The sequence below is a fragment of the Centroberyx gerrardi genome, chromosome 7 (genome assembly GCF_048128805.1).
Source record: "Centroberyx gerrardi isolate f3 chromosome 7, fCenGer3.hap1.cur.20231027, whole genome shotgun sequence".
In the NCBI taxonomy this organism is placed as follows: Eukaryota; Metazoa; Chordata; class Actinopteri; order Beryciformes; family Berycidae; genus Centroberyx; species Centroberyx gerrardi.
Genome location: NC_136003.1, coordinates 12,010,467 through 12,029,053, shown reverse-complemented (window position 1 = coordinate 12,029,053; position 18,587 = coordinate 12,010,467). Strand labels below are relative to the sequence as shown.

The window sequence follows — 18,587 nt, the reverse complement described above, 5'->3', positions numbered from 1 at the left end:
CAGTTTCTGGGTTTGTTATAACGAATATAATGTGTATAATGAGTGTAAAACGTTATTTTGCTCTTCAGTTGTTGCAACAAATAATTCTATGACATTATTTATGTATTTTTTCGATCTCCCTTCAGACACATTACTCTCCGTGATCTCCTTAGCATTACTGCGTCCCAGTGACAGGTAATCTATTTTACTAAATCCATTTTAGAAAAGAAGTCAGCAAATTTACCAGCCAAATCTACCAGCATTTGCATCTAATGTTAATATGCTACCGTGATTATGACCTTAACAAATCAGTGCTGTCCGTTGTTTTGCTTTGTTTTGTTTTTGTTGTTTTTACCATGACCAGACAAGTGACAGACTGTCCCTCAAAGTAATCCGTTGCCATGTCAACGCTCTTAATACGGAGGCTCGCTTGGATAACAGCAGCCGAAACGCAAACCGAAGGAGCAGGGGAGACAGGAGGAGGCCATGGCTGTGTGACTGACGTGGAAAGTATCAGGAGTGCGAGTCAAAACAAAGTTAGAAACTAAAAGTCTTGAGAGCAGAATCCATTGCAAATCTGCAAACCGCGGGTTATCAGCGGACAAACCAAAATGAGTCTGGATAAAGCAGAGCTATGTGATTCACTATTAAACTGGGTAAGTTTGACATTAGCTAGGTTACCTAGCGAGGCTAGCCGGCTAATACTGCGTACTGTTTTGCAGGTGACAGCAGGTGGTGGCAAAATAAGATACAAAATACTTTTGCCAGTCCAAGCCAGAATTAAATGACACGTGCAGTGGATTGGCTAACTGAAGTTAGTTAACATAATTGTTTTAGTTGGCTAGCTTGAAACGACCTAATGTGCTTGTAAGCTAACTCGTTAGCCAGCCAAGCTAGCTGGGTAAAAGCCCTGGAAGTTTGCTTTTGCTTCTGCTTGTTTGTTTTACCTTGCTATCTCTGTACCAAATCAAATACAACGTCAGCAAAGTTGCCTGCCAATACAGCCCAAACAGTTTAGTCTAAGCTGAATGACTTATGCAATAGTCTGTCCAACACACCAACTTAGTAAGGTCTCAAGCTCAGAGAAAATCCACCTGTTTGACACTTTTCCACACAGAATAAAGGGCAGGGCTACCATCATTAGCTTGCTGAGTAGGCCTGAAGGTGGGATTTATTGACCCTCAAGCCCCTTTGACTGCTTAAAATCTGAAAGCAGTTTAGTTAAAATCCCTTCAGTTTACTGGTAGTATTTCACAGTTGACTTGTAACATTGGACCCACTATATGATTTTTTCCACTACAGGCACCATACACTAATTTGTAAGGCTGTTGTTTTTAGTAGCTTCTTAACCCCTCTGTACTTAACTGGGTAAGATGACTACGGACATATTATTAATCACAACAATGGTCTTGGGGGTCCTTGCTTGAGGAGGGTGGTCACACATTAACAGACTAACACCCGGGAGCTGACCAGTACAACCAGTCTTTATCTGCTCATCACTGTTTAGCTCTCTTGATCAGTTTACTTTAAGTACCTTGCCATAAGATAGGGATGTGTGTCAACTGTACAGGCGTCACACTGTTTTGTTGACTAATTCCTAATGTCTTCATTCTCAACCTTTCCAGCTACAGACGTTTCAGGTGCCTTCATGCACCAGCAAGCACGACCTAACAAGTGGAGTGGCTATTGCACATGTTCTACACAGAATGTAAGGGCACAGTTATTTGTGTTTAATATTGACGCTTACTTTGTGATTGATGGTGCTTGAATTACCTACAGGTAAATTCACAAGTGCAACTCAGTTAGCAGCTGCTGGTAGGAATCTATTCAGAACCTGGTCATTGAGTTTGCATTGTTTTGCTTATCTGTATGATTTACAGTTTTTTGCCATTTGAATTACACAGGTTCATTATCTATGCAAAATAAAAACCATGAAAGATTAGAGCAAGGATTTGTAGGGTTAGCTTTTTTTTTTATTGTCATGTGCAAGTGAACTTTCCTGCTCACGGCTTTGAATTCTTCTGCGTAGGTGTGAATTTGTGTAAACAGATCTGTCCAAGTCTGATGACCTTTCTAGCTTGTGGTGGGGTATTTGTGTACTCCCTGTACACATACCCCAAAGAAAAATGGACAGCACAGCTGTTTTTGAATCAAACAAAATGTTCTTTTATTTGAAGGTCAGTCTAATTTGGAACCCAATGCAATTGCTCTTTGAGTTAGTTCACAACAAGTTCATTATTCCCATGTGTAGCATGTAAGAGAGACTTTGATGATGAACTGTCCCGCTCAAATGTCATTGTGCTTACCAGAACGGAAACACAGGCCTATATTGCCCTGTGGCCTCCTGTGAATCTAGATGTCCGGAGATGCGTGTCATCCTTGTTGTCAACAATGTTTTCCTATGCTCTCATTAACAGAGACCCCTCCTGGTTTAATGAGACATGGCTAGGCAGGATCAAGGAGGAGAGCGGGGCCAACTGGCGCCTGAAGGTAATTTGTGAAACAGCAGGACATGACAGAATACCCAATGGCAACCCAAAGTGACCAACATGTCTAAGCTAAGAATTTTATTTCTTTTTTCCAAATGAAAATAACTTAAGACTTTTGCTCTGATTTTGTTGTGTTCTTTCAGGTCAGCAACTTGAAAAAGATTCTTCAGAGCATGCTGGAGTATTACCATGATGTAAGAATAATGTTTTACCTAATTTGTCCCCTCCAGTAAACCCGAGAGTTTGCTGTTATTCCATTTGTGTGTGAATCCCTCATGTTTCTCGTGCTGGAATTCCCCAACCCCCTGCTCAATTCTACTTCTCATTGTTACCTGTTACTCTGAATCTTTTCTCAGCCCCCATCTCTCACCTCACTCTCTTGCCACAAATAGGTGCTTGGTCACCAGGTGTCAGATGAGCACTTGCCAGACGTGAACCTAATAGGAGAGATGGGAGATGTAACGGAACTGGGCAAGCTGGTGCAGCTGGTGCTGGGCTGTGCTGTGAGCTGTGAGAAGAAGCAAGGTAAGCTGTCTGCCATAGAAAAGTGTGAGCGAGACTCTCAGAACAAAGCAGAGGCAGCCATCCGTGGAAATAATACACAGGATTAACTCAGATCTTATGATGCATGTTTCATCTCAGAAATGGCCTGATGATCACATGAGTAGATAAACTGAATACATGCTGTTTCCCCACAGTGAAGATCATGTTTATGGATTACTACTGAAAAGGAGAAAAATGGTTCAGATCATTGTTATCCAAATAGTAGCTTGATGAGCAGTACTTGTCCTGCTTGTCCTGTGTGTTTTTTAGGAGAGTATGTATTGTTAGTTTGTGTTTGTATTTGGCTGCACCATCACTGGCCTCCATTGTCCTTTCCTACACACAGAGCAAATCCAGCAGATAATGACTCTTGAGGAATCTGTCCAGCACGTCGTCATGACAGCCATTCAGGAGGTGAGCGAGCCTCTCGATTATCCTCTTGGTTCTCTCCTTTGCATTAATCCCAGCTCTTAGTCATGGTAGATTCACAATCAAAGAAATCAAATCCGGATAAGCACACAACTGAACGGAGTCCCAGAATCCCTTCTCTGTGATTTTTCAAGAATAAGAATATCTTTAGTGTACACCCATGTGACTGTAAAACAGGCAATAGATCACCTATTGTCTCTCTGTGTTGACAATAACACTGTCCACGTGATCTTTATTTTTCCTGGAGTTTGAACTGGCTATTTTCATTGACTTTCTTTTGGGTTTTTTGTTATAGCTGTTATCAAAAGAGCCTTCATCTGAACCAGGAAGCCCAGAGACTTACGGGGACTTTGACTACCAGGTGAAACTCTCAGTCTTTTCTCTCTGCTTTGCTCAATATGTAACACTTTTACTCCTCTCCGGTATACTTGTTCTTCACTCGGCAGATCAGTTACATCCTTCTTTTGTGTTCTCTCTCTCTCTCTCGCCCTTTCACTCATGTTGACTTCCTCCTACTGTGACTAGTATGACACCTCCTCTGTCTCTGTGTTCTGTCGGTTCTGTGCTTGCAGTCCAGGAAGTATTATTTCCTAAGCGAGGAGGCCGATGAGAAGGAGGACCTGGGCCAGCGCTGTCGAGACCTGCAGCACCAGGTTGGTACAGAGAGTGGAGTTCATGTCTAGCAAACAATGGTCGCTGAGTATTTGAAGCGGCATACTGGGGCCTGCGGTGTTTTGTTCATCTTTCATTTGTTTAGCGGAACCATTGGAATTATCTCAAAAGTCAACCTGTTTTGTACTTTTGGAGTAATAATGTAAACCAATTGCGCCCTATGTGCTAGACTGTCAAATACTTTGAGGCCTAGTTTTGCTGTACTGTGGTTTCAGCATGTTGTTGAATGTGTGTGCCTGCAGCTTTGTGCTCTGGCCCTTATTGATTAGCTTGCCTGAGATTGGTTTGTTTTCCTATGATGGTGTGTTGTGTAAACATTGCTTGTTTTTGCGCCACTGACTGGAAAGGGACTAATTTAGGTTCCGTTAAAGAGTACATTATTCCTAGTCAATAGTTGCATAACATCAAGATTAGACTGACACATTGCCTTAGGATGGAGCAGTGGCCAACAATAATTTCTGCAGCTCTCAGCCCACCTGTTTGTTTACTTACTTAGCCCACACGTTATGAATTAGTCATTTGTGTTGTTTTGAAAGCTATTTACTGTTACTGGTCCTGTGCTAAAGCATGCAATCTGTCCTTAAAGTTCAGTGTAGGGTTTTGCTGTAATCAAACCGGAAAGATGCCCCACAGGTAAGTTTACACTCCCCCTTTGTAATATTGGAATGCCAGCTTGTCTAACTGTAACCCCACACATAGCTCTGGCCTGTGTTGAGCCTCACTCTCAATCACAAAACATTTTGTAAGCATCAGTGTTGCAACTCTGACCATCAGTCTCTCCCTGTCGCAGTCCAACCAACTTCATCAGCCTAAATTTATAATGTTTCCCTTCAACTGTAATCGTGTAACCACTATCATTGGTGCTCCTAAATGACCTATGCACATTCATCTGTTTATGTGATGAGGGCCTAGTTTTGACCTTAGGGTAATGCTAACAACTGCACTATTGAGAAAGTCCCATCCGCCTGAGACCATTGCATACCAGCTGACTAACTGGCCTTTGACGACTGTGCATGTGAAATGAAAAACAAAGCATGTGTATAAGCTGGTGAGTTCGCTGTGTATGGTTCTGTGTTTTTCTTCTGTGAATCTGTCCTCTGCTAGTGGCTTTCTCATGTTCAGCATTTTCAGAAAGATGTGAAATTGTTTCACTGTGTTCAGCATTCTGGAGAATGTGTGAGTCTTTTCATCAGTGTTCAGCACTTTCCTCATGCACTTATTTCTTTATCTGCATCTTCTGCCTCCTCTCTTCTCTCTCCCTTCCTCTTTGTACTGCTGTAGATTTGTGTCACTTTGTGCATTGTCATCTCCTCTCTCTCGGCCCCCCATTACCTCACCCCCCCACTCTTTACAGCTCCCTTTTACATCCTTTGTCTTCTATTTCTCTCTCTTTCTCCACAGTTGTCAGTGGCGCTGGAAGAGAAGTCGTCCCTGCAGGTGGAGACGCGCTCCCTGAAGGAGAAGCTGAGCCGCTGCGACTCTCTGGACGCCTCCACCTCTGCCATCACTGGCAAGAAGCTGCTACTGCTGCAGAGCCAGATGGAACAGCTTCAGGAGGAGAACTACAGGTCTGCTGATTGGGCCGCTGCCTGGATAACACAGATCTAGAGAGATAAACGCACATGGGGAAGCACTCCAGGATGTACATTCACATGCGCAAGCTGTATACATACATAGGGTTAGATTTACTTAGGAAAACAGTCCAGGCTTCACGCATACAAGCTAAATGCATACGTAGGGCATAAGTAAACACTCGAGGATAAAGACACATACAGATTAAACATGTTGATATATACATAGATGTGACTCAACTTTTACAACATGTACTGTAGTTGTTCAGTTAAACTAAAAATACATCATACATGTGAGTTCCATCATGCAGAAATGCATATCAAATTCTACTTTTCAGCCATCTAGCTCTGTCTAGAATCTTACAATGGGTCTATTCAATTTAGTCAGTTATATAAACCACTGGTCTTGTCTCTGTTCCCTCATTTCTCTTCCTCTCAGACTGGAGAACAGCAGAGATGACATGCGTGTGCGGGGAGAGATACTGGAGCGCGAGGTGGTGGACCTGCAGCAACGTAATGAAGAGCTGACCAGCCTGGCGCAGGAGGCCCAGACCCTCAAAGATGAGATGGACATCCTCAGGTGAGACCAGCGCTTGTGTCCATACAGAGTAAAGATCTAGGTTCCGTTTTGCATGGTCACAGAATATTGCACTATGGTCCTGACCCTTTACACTCCTTACTATTGGTTGCTTGTAATTATGGTGATCTAGGAATTTAATCTTATTCTACTGCTGCACTTATTTATAAGTTGTAAGTCTGGATGTAATGTAATGTCAGTCATCTCAGAGAAACACTCTTACTTTGAGACAGTTCGGAAAAGCACCACTTTGGCTGAGAATAAAACTCATTTTAAGCAGTAGTTTGGGAATTAGCAGTTTACAGTGTCAGAAATGACACCCACATACGCCCACGCGCAGACATTCATTCAGCTCCTCTCTCTGTGTCATCTGCGTTGATAATATGAATTTCATGCATCGACATTGACTTACGTCAGACGTTTTTTTTTTAATAGTTCAACAAAGTACAAATCCACACGGATGTGTTCTGTTTAACTAAAAGTCATATTCATGCGCTGATACTCAACACCTCCCACACTTTCCCTCTCACCCCCCTCAGGCACTCGTCCGACCGGGTGAGCCGGCTTGAGGCACTGGTGGAGACGTACAAGAGGAAGCTGGAGGACCTGGGAGATCTGCGCAGACAAGTGCGCCTCCTGGAGGAACGCAACACGGTCTACATGCAGCGCACCTGCGAGCTGGAGGAGGAGCTCCGCAGGGCCAACGCTGTCCGCAATCAGCTGGACACCTACAAGAGACAGGCAAGCTGGGGCTAGAAAGAAGGAGGATGTTTAAAAATGCCTCTTTTGAAGTTGTTGCCATGCAGTGATTTGGGGTTAAAGCACGTTCTGACCTGTGCATGTGTTTTGAAATCCATGCAATTTTGCGTTTGAGTGCTCTGGCCAACACAGACTGTTATCCTCTCTGACTTGCAGGCTCAAGAGCTTCACACCAAGCACTCGGCAGAGGCCATGAAAGCTGAGAAGTGGCAGTTTGAGTACAAGAACCTTCACGACAAGTATGACGCACTGCTGAAGGAGAAAGAAGTGAGTTGTTGAACTTTGTGTTGGTGGCAGACGGGTAATAGATGCTAAGTTGTGGTAGAAAAGGATGTGTACCTGCCACTCAATAAGCACTTTTACTGTGTTATTTTATCAATTTGGAGAATCTGTTTGCAGTGGCCCTGTCTCATATTATGGTGGGCCACCACATGAGTCACACACTGTCCGCACGGCATTTAGTATTACTAGAGGAGGTCTGTTAATGCAGTGATTCAGTCCCGTGCGGATCAGCGTTGTTTGTGATTATTACAGAGCGCGTATCCCCGCAGGAGTAATGCTTACCACGCTAATAACCTACCGTTTTTCAGCAAACTCCCACATCCTCTATCAATTCTTGTGTGTAATTCATAAATGACAAATACTTTGCATAGACCTATTCCAGAATCTAACAGGAATGATACGCCCCCTCAGTAATTTATGGGAGTAATAAAATAATATATGCCATCCAGATCATTTATTAAAATCACTGACGTGGAACGTACAATTACATTACCAACGTTGTCCTGCAGTACTAATCCTATCAGGACTTCAGGCTTAAGTCCATGTATGGGAAACACTTTTCGCACCCTGTGTCTAATTTCAGAGGCCTATTCTTATGGAAAACAAATTCTCTGATTTCCCTCAAATTGCCACTCTTATCCCAGATATGAAACGTGATCTACACTCCATAATGTGGATCTACACTCCACATTATGGAGATTTCAACTGAAATCAGACGACATCTGAGTTAAACAAAAACACTTGGTAATTTGCAATGTTTTGGCTTTTTTTTCCCAGACTTCATTCATACTGGATTAATTAAAATGACAGATGTTGCTGGTAATAATTAGAATAACAGGACCCCCCCTTTAAAACTAAACCAGTTTGATATATACTTAAGATAAAAATGACAAAGCTGTGTTATATGGTGCTGTGTGTTTCAGCGTCTGATCTCAGAAAGAGACACACTTCGGGAGACAAATGATGAGCTCAGGTGTGCGCAGGTCCAACAGAAGTGTCTCAGTGAAGCAGGTGAGTTGTAATTGTGCTCATTCAAATTGCAAGATGGTAAAATACTTAAAAGCAATATTCCACGTTTGTTAGAAGATCTTCACCTTTTAGTGTGCGTGCCTCCATAGCAGTTCAAAAGCAGTAAGCCATCAACATTAGCTGTGGGAATCTACTAACACCAGCGGCATTCAGCCTTTGTTCTTCTTCCCAGCTCAAAATATGAACAAGCACATAAGTCGTGATAAGCTGCGACCTATTTGGCTCTGTGAAGCCAAATACAAAAGCCAAATTTGCCAAGCCCGGGATTAGAACCTGGGACCTGGGCATGAAATTCTGTTGCCCTACCAAGTGGCTGCCTGAGACACTTATAGGTATTGTATCTCTGTGCCCCGCGGCGCTATAGACACAGTGGGGTTTTCTGACATTTTTGGCACCAACCGAGAGAGTGACTTATACTAGCTGCTGGTTGCAGCTAAAAACTGGAAAATTACCTTACACACACAGAATGAAACGTATACTAATATATACTTTGCTATGACTGTATATGTGTTGAAAGAAGGTGAAGGAGTTGGTGGTGACTATAACCTAAGAGCAGTCAATACTGGTGACTGACTATTCATGAACACCCTAGAAGTATATGCATTAAAAAGGAAAAGGTTCTGCCAGTGTGAAATATTTCTTTAAATCCTGGATAAAAATGACATCAAATGCTAATCAGGTTATTCTACAAATCTGGGAAAAGAGTTTCCAGCTGACATCTCGTCTTTGTCTCTCTCTGCAGGAGGCTTGTGTGACAACGCTGGCACAGTAGGAAACCTAGCAGCAGAGATCATGCCTACTGAGTTCAAGTATGTCTACTATTATGCCGTATCTTTGGGTATGGGTTGGGGTGTGGGGGTGGATATGTATGTAGCAATCAAATTTAGGCTTAGGCATAACAGATGAGATTTCCATCCTAAGCCCGTAATAGACATGCATTGGTGTCAAAATCACTAGCCCACTCGTGCCCCATATTCATTTTCTATAGTCAATGACAAACTGCTCAGACCCGCTACCCCAGCCACTAAAGTTTATTTTTAGAACTAGAATGCGCAATTGGCTCCAAAAATGGGGACACATGGCAGCCTGCGCAGTTGGCTTGGGCGTTGTTGAATGGTGGGCTTGGTCAACTCAACACAGACCTTTTGCCTCTGTCCTTCTCACTTTGACCCATTTCCTCTGTCGTCCATCTATTTCTTCTCTCCCTCTTGACAACTTTCTCTTCATCTCCTTTTGTCCTTCTCTTCCTCTCCTCCCGTTCCCTCCACAGGGAGACGGTGGTGCGTCTACAGAGTGAAAACAAGATGCTGTGTGTCCAGGAGGAGTCCTACAGGCAAAAACTGGTGGAGGTGCAGGCTCAGCTGGAGGAGGCCCAGCGCAGCAAGAACACCCTGGAAACTCAAAACAGGTAGGGGTGTGTGTGTGTGTGTGTGTGTGTGCATGTGCTCTGTATGTGCTTGTGTGACCTGCTGGTTTTAGGGGCGGTGTAACGGCTAGGGATGCACCGATATATCGGCAGACATCGGTATCGGTTGGTATCAGCTTTCAAAAGCAATATCGGTATCGGTCCAGTAGTATTTTTACATTCCAGTATTTGGACAATTGTGGAATTGCTGTTTTTGTGACCTTTTTTCCTAAGAGTGTGTCACTTAATACAACTGTCAAATTAGCAACAGAATAAAGCTTACATGGTCTTTTGTTTAAAAAAACACTTAATTATCTTAAGATAGACATGTCTGAAAGGCTTAACCTGTTTTGCATGTGCATTTGTACTAGATTCATTCTTATCAGTATTGGTATCGGCTGATATGGGTGGGAAAATATCGGGTATTGGTATCGGCCATAAAAAAAAAAAAAACATATCGGTGCATCCCTAGCGACGACCGACCCATTGACATACAACTTCCTGCCGAACATTAAATAATTATTCACCTTCTAGGTCACCATATTGTTGTGTGTTCCTGAACATGAGCATGGTTGTTTGTTTGGCTGATAGTGGGAGTGATATCTGCCTAAATGTCAACTCACCCTCTGGACTGTGTGCTGAACTGAGCTGTGTGGGCTGGAATGGAGGACGGACAGCAGAAAGCCAGATTGTCCCATGGCTGTGTGTGTGCGTGTGTTTACATGCCTGTGGGCATGTGGACATGTGGACATGTGGGTGGACTGTGTGTGTATGTGTGTGTGTGTGTGTGTGTGAGTGTGTCCATGCAACACCAGGCCCAGGGTGTGGGAAGCATCCTAAGCAACAGTAACAGGAGGAGTAGAGTGTGCTAGGCAGGAGAGCGGGGCTGCCAGAGCATGCTCAGTACAACACAACAGAAAATGGCCAGGCTGCACACCTGGTGGAATAGATGAACATTGCCTGCAGCAGATGTACAAGGATAGACACGATGCATTGCTAACATCTCCCACTCACAATATAAACGTAACAGCGTGATATTTTCATCTTTCCTCTTATCTCTCCCTCTCTTCCTTCATCTGCTTCCCTTTTGTGTTTGTAACTTTCTCCACTATCTTTTCATTCTTTATCTATCTCCTCTCCTAATTTTTTTTTATCTTGTTCCCATTTGTTCTTTCTGTGCTTACCTTCTCTTATGTGCCTCCTCCCTTTCCCTCTCCTTGTCTCATCCCAAGGTTGAACCAGCAGCAGATCTCAGAGCTGCGCTCTCAGGTGGAGGAGCTCCAGAAAGCTCTCCAGGAGCAGGGCAGCAAGACTGAGGATGTGAGTGCCTCCTTTTCCTATTGTCACTCCCTTCATCACTAACCATAGTTTTCTACAATCAAGTTGGTAGAATATTGAGAATTTATACTTGGTGTACAAAGAGAAAACCTGTTCTTTCCATCAAACTGACCAGGAGAAAACAAGAGATCAATAATTCCTTATGGGTTTCACCATCACAGTGTAAGACGGAGGTGAAATGGATGAAGGATTTGTAAGCCTTGAGATAATTAAGACCTTTCCGATGTTTTCTTCACTGCCCCTGTATAAATCAGACTGATACATGACCAATCACCAAAGCATTCAATCAGGAATGATTCTCTGTCTTAAGGGAACATATGCTCAAAAATGTTTAGCACTGTCAAATTTGGCATCATTTGTTGTTGTTCAATCAGTAAATGTCACAGAATGACATGTATTCACTGGGTCTCAGTTATAAAAGGTTCTTCTCATTCGCAAATTTTGTGCTTAGGACTTAATCTGAGTCATGGTTATAATTAGTGAAAATTTGATCTTTATACTGAAATCACTGTTACATTCATAGTTTTTGCAATTTTCTATGATATATCAAAACAAAACTACTATATATCTATTATAGTCCAAGATAGGAATACCATAGATATTAGTTTCTTATATTCCTTGAAGTGATTGTTAATGGAATCGAGGATTAAGTGAAAGAACATTTTTTATAATTGAAGCCCATTATGTTTTATCTGGCACTCTAATATGAATGTAGAAAAACAAAAAGTTTCTATCGCACACTATGTATATTGGAGAAAATACTTTTGCTGAAAAACACTTGGCTGTGAAGGAGTGCAGTGTTGGTACCCTCCTACTTTGAAAGATGTGATCTTGTGTGGGAATTTAACCCATGTTTGCTGTGGTGATTCACTGTTAACGCCTGCCCCTCTCTGTCTGTCTCTCTCTGCCTGCTCCCATCGACCGACACTCTGCCAAAATCAGGCCATCGTAAGTACGGCCCACCCTCTGTCCAATTGGCCTATGATTTAACTCTTGACAGCTTGACTTTTGCAGCTAATACTGTGTGTGTGTGTGTGTGTGTGTGGGGGGGGGGGGGGGGGGGGGGGGTGTTCGCACGGGGTTAATTCCAATGCAGTATAGAAGACCCTGTTGATGAGCTTTTATGTTTTTCTTTTTCTATTTGTCTCTTCCTTTTAGTCCTCCTTATTGAAGAAAAAGCTAGAGGAGCACTTGTGAGTACTGCGACTGTTGCTGGCTTGATATTACTCAATCTGTGCGAGATCCAAACACTCAGAGAGAAACTTCACGTTCTTCTTCTATGATCCTTCCAGGGAGAAACTCCATGAGGCCCACTCCGATCTCCAAAAGAAAAAAGAGGTCATTGATGACCTAGAGCCCAAAGTGGACAGCAACAGTAAGGAATCGGCCACTTTGAGCAACAACACTGTCCACTCTTTCTTCTCTATTGAACACATTTTCTCACCTCCTCTTTCTTTTTCTCCCCTACGTCGCTGTCTCCTCCCACCCCTCTCAGTGGCAAAGAAGATCGATGAACTCCAGGAGATCCTGCGGAAGAAGGATGAGGACATGAAGCAGATGGAGAAGCGATACAAGCGCTATGTGGAGAAGGCCAGAACGGTCAGTCCACGTAAATGACTAACACTGTCCGCAGTATGTGTCTCTTCAATGCAAATGCGGGGGTTAACTTGTGACAGTTGCACCTTGATGAAGAAGTTGTGTGTGCGTGTGTGTGTGTGTGTGTGTGTGTGTGTGTGTGTGTGTGCAGGTGATCAAAACCCTGGACACTAACCAGCAGCCTCCGACTGTGACGCCTGACATTCAGGCCCTGAAGAACCAGCTGACTGAGAAAGAGAGGAAGATCCAGCACCTGGAGGTACAAACCTTTGAGAGAGAGAGAGAGAGAGAGAGAGAGACATTTTATTGGATAGATAAAATATGCAGCATATTGGTGCCTTGTCAATCTTCCCAATGCATGACCTCCTGTCCCTCTGTGTGTGCAGCATGACTATGAGAAGAGCAGAGCCAGACATGACCAGGAGGAGAAACTCATCATTAGTGCATGGTACAACATGGTGAGTGTCCACACATATACACATATACATACACACACATACACACACGTATAGAAGCCCAAGCAGCATTTCATTGTTGTCATGTGAAAAGCTTGTAACTCCAGTTTTGCTGATTTTCATGTTTGAAGTTCAGTTCAAGGATTAAAATGCTGCTCTGTGGTTTGAGACAGAGCAGAAACCCTTTCAAAACTAATTGGATAAACTCAAAAAATGCATGGTGGTCAAGCTGAATCAGGGCTGCTCTTCTTAGTTCCTGAAACAACATTTTGGAGGTACAAGGTTTTCACTGCACAGCGACGTTTGCCCTGCACGTTTTGCTGGTGGTTTGACATCTGCTTCTGCATTCTGCTGTTCTCTTCTGTCTTCTGTATACCTCTCTCTCTCTCTTTCTTATACCTCTCACCTCTCTGCATCCGTTTCATTCCCTCTTTCAGGGAATGGCCTTGCATCAAAAAGTGGCTGGCGAGCGGCTGGGTCCCTCCAACCAGGCCATGTCCTTCCTGGCCCAGCAGAGGCAGTCCACCAACGCCAGGAGAGGCCTGGTGCGACACCAGCCAAGATAAGACGCTCCTTACGCAGGGGAAAAACCCTGAGGCAGGAAACCGTGCCGGATGGAAGTTGGTAGAGGAGACGAGGTGATCTAGATTTCCACTGAACTCCCAGTGTCTTTGCCTTCATGCCTTTACTAGAGGCATTGTCTGCACCTCAAAGTTATCTTTTTTTTCCCATGCTGCTGCTGCACCCTGCTGGCTCTTAATGGTATAAGAGTTTTTCTGTGGAGCCCCAGAGGAGAAGTACTACTGCGTTTAACTTCACAGCGTTCAGAGCTGCCAGGACTGATAGAAACAGAGATGAGAGACTGATCTGTGACTAGAGTAGAGTAGGGCCTGAAAAGAGGCCGTCTCGCCTATTTTTTTTTTTTTTTTTAGTCAATTTTTCTTTCCTATTTGTTCTCTTCGACTCATGTTTCTGTTGCTTTTAAATATCGTTTTATTTCTCTTATGGTATAGAATGGGGCATGGTGTGAACCGGTGCTTTGGGAAGGCTGCAGTTGATATGAAGAAGAAAAGGGAGGAGTTGTGAAGGGTATTTTGTTAAAAAATGCACCTCTGTTTTCTCCCTCCGTTTTCCCTGTCCACCATTACCTGTCAAAGATTTTATCCTCTCGCTAGGATGATGGAAACACTAATGAAATGTTAGGAATGAGGAGAGATGAGCCTTGAGCTGTGGCCTGTGACACTTCACATCTAAGTGCCGAGGGAGACGTAAAGCTACATGGGCGAACCCAATACCTCTATAACAGACTGAACAAAGATTCTCACTTCAGTCAGTAGATCTCATCTTATTTTTGTGAACTTGTTTTGAATTCTCTTGAAGCTATTTTTTGTTTGTCTTTTTGATCATGTCTTTTGAGTAGAGTTGGAGGGTTTTTGTTTTTTTGTTATTTTTGTTTGATTTGAAGGACCTTGAAAAGATGTAAAAATGATGTGGATGTATACTAGCTTTGGTCTTGTTTTTCATTTTTATTCACTTGAATCTCTTTACAACGTAATTTTCATGTAAAGAAACGGTTAGACTTTTCACAACATACACCAAAGCACTTTTTCCTCTGATGGTGGTTTTGATCAGTGCCTCACAAAAAAAGACTTCAAAATATCCCCTCGGCGGATGAGACTGAAGTTCTTCACAACGTGTTCTTCAAAAGACCGCCGTTCTGCTGTAAGCTCACGTTCGCTTGAACCCTCTCTCCAGTGTCTCATTTATTAGGCACAAATGGATTTGGCTCAAGAATATATGTCACACTGCAAGTTATCCATCTTTCATCTCCATATGGCATGTGATAATTACCTCGCATATGATGTTTCGCAGTGATATTCTGATGAAATATCAGAGTTGCCTATGAATTTGACTATTGATTATTCTATGTTTTTTCATCCCCTTCCCTCTTCCCAAAGATTGAAACAGGGTGTTTACTAGTTGTGTGTAGGGCCTAATTGCACTTCCACTTTAGTCTCTAAACTGATTTGAGTGTGGGAAAGTAAGATAGAAACTGCCAGGTAAAGGCATCCTAGTTTAGTACAAATACTGGAAAAAAAAATCCACAATTGATAGAGTCCCTAATGATATGATTGATAAGGAAGTAGGAATCCAGCTAATATAGCTGTTTGCAGCTGCTAGACCCAGATTTATAGTTCAATTGAACTGGAAATAAATGTATTCATCAATACACTGGAACTCATTCATTGGCTTGATTTTCTCTCTGAAAGCAATTATGTTGTTTTTTTCATCCTCATTGAAAGCCTGATGAGTATGAGTAAATCTGTGTGCCAGGAAGTCATTACTACTATTATTCACTGTTGGTTAATTTTCCCTTTCATCTTTTAGCCTGTAATCTGTCCTGTATCAGAGCTGCTGTTTTGTGACTTGTACTTCACCCCTGTGAATATTTGTGCTATGATCTACACAGGACTGAAATCCTACTGTTGTGTGTGTGTACACTTTTTTTTATTCTAATGTTTCATTATTTGAGTAGATATTTATATGGTGTTAAGTCAGTATTTTCACTGCACATTTGCATGGCTTGAAGGGGTTAACTTTTAGGTTTTCAATGTTGTCTTCATGGTTGTATCAATAAAGGTCTAGTAGATTATAGCATACTTTACAAAGGGGTTTGAGGCAAGTTATAGATTTGTAGTCCTGTCTGTTCTACTTTTGCACTACAAATAAATGGGGACTTAAGACAAGAGACGGTGTCTGGTGTTCTGTTAAAGAATCTCATCACATTCAAAATCTCTAGCCAACTCTATACTTAAGGGCCACCAAACAGTCCTAATTGACTATACCGTTTGTAAATTATTATTCACAAAGAGCTGAAAAAACCTTGGTTTTATTGCCTAGGTTCGATGTCATGTCATCATCTAAAGAAAAGGTCAAACTGAACAGTCAGCCCTCTGAGATACTAAACAGCTGAATTCTTATGTGAAATGGTGAAAGCATGGATTTTCACATGTGATCTACTTGAGAATTGCAGTAAAGGAGCTCCTCCAGCATCAAAGTATGTGTATATTTTTCTTCCCAGATCCAACTCTTTCTCATCAGGCCAGGGACACTGCACATCTGGGGTTTGGGACACTGCATTATTACTATGGAGGCATTATATTATTGGTTATACACGTGGGCCATTTGGTCTCTTCCTATCAGGCGCACTTCCAGCACAGCAGGGGGCGCTACAGTCATTACGTGACATCTACAAAGGAAATTCAAGATGGCCGACAGTAAGTGAAAGGAAACAAAACTTATGAAAAACATAGGTAAAATCTGCGGAACAGCTAGTCGTGGATGCAGCTGTTCGGATGTCGTCGTGCGTTTCAACAGTATTTTATACCTAGATGCATTTCACCTACGATTTGCACGTTTATTTTGCTATCTTGCGGACATCCTTCATCCGAAAAGGCCTGGCTAAACGGCACGTTAGCCAGCAGCGTTAGCAAACTGCGGTAACGTCGTTAGCAGCTGAACCAGCGCCTGTTTTTTTGTTTTCGTTTGGTTGGGACAGGCTGGCACGGTGAAACATTGGGAAGTTTTTTTTTTACACCCTTTTTATTTCAGCTTATTGTTGAGAGAATACGTTACTTTGGAATTGGACTCTCTAGCTAGCTAGCTAGCTAGCTACATTGTAGCCGGGTGGGGTCCAACCTGCCTTGCAGCGTGCTGACTGTGCTGTTAACAGCCTCACAACAAAGCCATAATACCTGCTCAGAAAACGGTTACAGAGGACGCCTGTTGAAATACAGTTTGAACCGCGGGACTGCGCTCATTTATGAGGATACAATCAAGACAACATGGATCCGAAGCGTGCATACAGCAAAACCCATCAAAGCAGCAGCGATTCAAACAGCGACAGCCCCGCGTCGCCTGCCAGCCCAGCGCCGGGAGCGAGCAAGGCAGCAGGGGGGAATGCGTTCGCTAACGACGGCAGCTTCATGGAGATGTTCAAGAAGAAAATGGAGGAAGAGAAGAGAAAAAAGGAAACGCAGCAAGCAAGTGAAGAAGCAAGAACCACAGAGCAAGGACAGTCAACAGTGGAAAAGAAGCCCCCTCCCGTGACGAGCTTTGTAAGGGGTTTGGCAGTTGTAAGATGAGATAGTCGTAGTGTTCATACATCTACACTGAAGCACCATGCACTGTTTTGACACTGTCCTACTCAGTTTGGCACTTGAGTTATTGCATTATAGAATAAAGTCCGACACTTAAGTGTTAGTTGCCAATAGTACATGCAGTAGGCATGTGGGTTGACATTGCACACACATGCCATTCCTTGAATTGCATTATTTTTGAAGTGGACTGTGGTGTCATTGTAAAACTCAGTGGCTATGCTGTGACAATAAACACACATGTAGACCAGACAAGATTAGGGATGCTCCTCCCTGATGGTTCGCTGGTGGTGCGGCAGGAGCCTAAATGTAGCCCTTCTGCTCTCGTGTAGTCTCCATCATTGGCAGTCCACCTGCAAGGGCTCGTGTAACGGTGTCAGTCTTCTATCCCCTAACCCAGGTGGGGAAACGCAGAGGCGGTGTGTTCCTAAAGACCGGCGTGGTTGCGAAGAAGCAGAAACAGGATTCAGAAGTAAGTTTGGGTCATGTGACACACAACTGAAGTATATACTGTTGACATCATTTGACCATCTGTCTTTTCTCTCTTGCAGGCTGAGCCGGGCAAGAGCGATGCCTGGTCAAAATACATGGCTGAGGTGAAAAAGTACAAAGCCCACCAGTGTGGCGACGACGATAAAACCAGGCCTCTGGTCAAGTAGGCTCCTGAGGCCATCATGAAGACAATGTTGTGATGAGGGGGAACCACCTGGGAGATGCTCTGGAATGCAGATGCTTCTCATACTGCCAGAATAAGTTACCCTTCACTATACACCTTTCACAAAATACTTAAAATTTGTCAGATGGATTTTTCCCCCTCCCCTTTTTTTTCCTCTGTCCCCCTTTTGTATCGTTTGTATCTTGTTTGTTATATGTTGGACTGTTGTGGTTGGATCTGGTGTCAAAAGGCCTTTTTTCGGGAAACTATTGGCATTCATTGATCATTGTTGATTATCTAATATTTTCATAGTGGCCTGCTGGTTTAAGTTAGGGCAAATTGATAATTGATTTCGACTATTTGTTGATAGGGCACATGATGTCATCCAAATCAAGGTTTTGATTAAAACTACACTGCCCATTTACCTGTGGTCTTGTGCCTGAGTTGTGTTGGCTTCATCTGGAACCCAGACACTGCCTCAAAACCAGTTTCTGCTTCTTGGGAGTTGAGAGGAAAAACAAGACTTTGTACTGTATGTATGAATTCATCGGCTTCACAAGCTATGTTGTGAGGTGCTCAAACCAATCTTTTCTATCATCTATTTCACCCGTATTTTGAAAATCCAGACTCATCCTTTGTTTATAACATTTA

At 43.0% G+C, this 18,587-nt stretch overlaps 2 protein-coding genes across 3 annotated transcripts; both read left to right on the top strand.

The window, feature by feature from the left end:
* The first annotated feature begins 449 nt into the window (after positions 1 to 449).
* On the top strand, positions 450 to 16,165 carry hook2 (hook microtubule-tethering protein 2). 2 transcript variants are annotated; one of them, XM_071918465.2, is made up of 22 exons: positions 450 to 635; positions 1,605 to 1,687; positions 2,397 to 2,469; positions 2,612 to 2,662; positions 2,861 to 2,993; positions 3,358 to 3,425; positions 3,736 to 3,801; positions 4,013 to 4,093; positions 5,514 to 5,680; positions 6,123 to 6,263; positions 6,800 to 7,001; positions 7,176 to 7,286; positions 8,225 to 8,312; positions 9,073 to 9,139; positions 9,601 to 9,738; positions 10,968 to 11,055; positions 12,232 to 12,266; positions 12,366 to 12,448; positions 12,569 to 12,672; positions 12,821 to 12,928; positions 13,056 to 13,127; positions 13,562 to 16,165. In XM_071918465.2, exons 1-22 carry the CDS (start codon positions 591 to 593, stop codon positions 13,688 to 13,690), a joined length of 2,133 nt encoding a protein of 710 aa, XP_071774566.1. In that variant the 5' UTR covers positions 450 to 590; the 3' UTR covers positions 13,691 to 16,165. The 2 variants fall into 2 exon arrangements, with proteins under 2 accessions (XP_071774566.1, XP_078140849.1); XM_078284723.1 differs by lacking the exon at positions 1,605 to 1,687.
* Positions 16,166 to 16,387: 222 nt separating this feature from the next.
* Positions 16,388 to 18,360, top strand: trir (telomerase RNA component interacting RNase). The gene is made up of 3 exons (XM_071918515.2): positions 16,388 to 17,242; positions 17,682 to 17,753; positions 17,833 to 18,360. The coding sequence occupies exons 1-3, from the start codon at positions 16,970 to 16,972 to the stop codon at positions 17,938 to 17,940; spliced, it is 453 nt and encodes a 150-aa protein (XP_071774616.1). The 5' UTR covers positions 16,388 to 16,969; the 3' UTR covers positions 17,941 to 18,360.
* Positions 18,361 to 18,587: the final 227 nt, after the last annotated feature.

Excerpts from the sequence above, each read along its gene's own strand:
- hook2 (XM_071918465.2), top strand. The coding sequence starts at position 591 with ATGAGTCTGGATAAAGCAGAGCTATGTGATTCACTATTAAACTGG. Across the intron at positions 6,264-6,799 it reads GATGAGATGGACATCCTCAG|GCACTCGTCCGACCGGGTGA; the intron begins GTGAGACCAGCG and ends CACCCCCCTCAG. Across the intron at positions 9,739-10,967 it reads ACCCTGGAAACTCAAAACAG|GTTGAACCAGCAGCAGATCT; the intron begins GTAGGGGTGTGT and ends TCTCATCCCAAG.
- trir (XM_071918515.2), top strand. The coding sequence starts at position 16,970 with ATGGATCCGAAGCGTGCATACAGCAAAACCCATCAAAGCAGCAGCGAT. Across the intron at positions 17,243-17,681 it reads CCCCTCCCGTGACGAGCTTT|GTGGGGAAACGCAGAGGCGG; the intron begins GTAAGGGGTTTG and ends CCCCTAACCCAG. Across the intron at positions 17,754-17,832 it reads AGCAGAAACAGGATTCAGAA|GCTGAGCCGGGCAAGAGCGA; the intron begins GTAAGTTTGGGT and ends TCTCTCTTGCAG.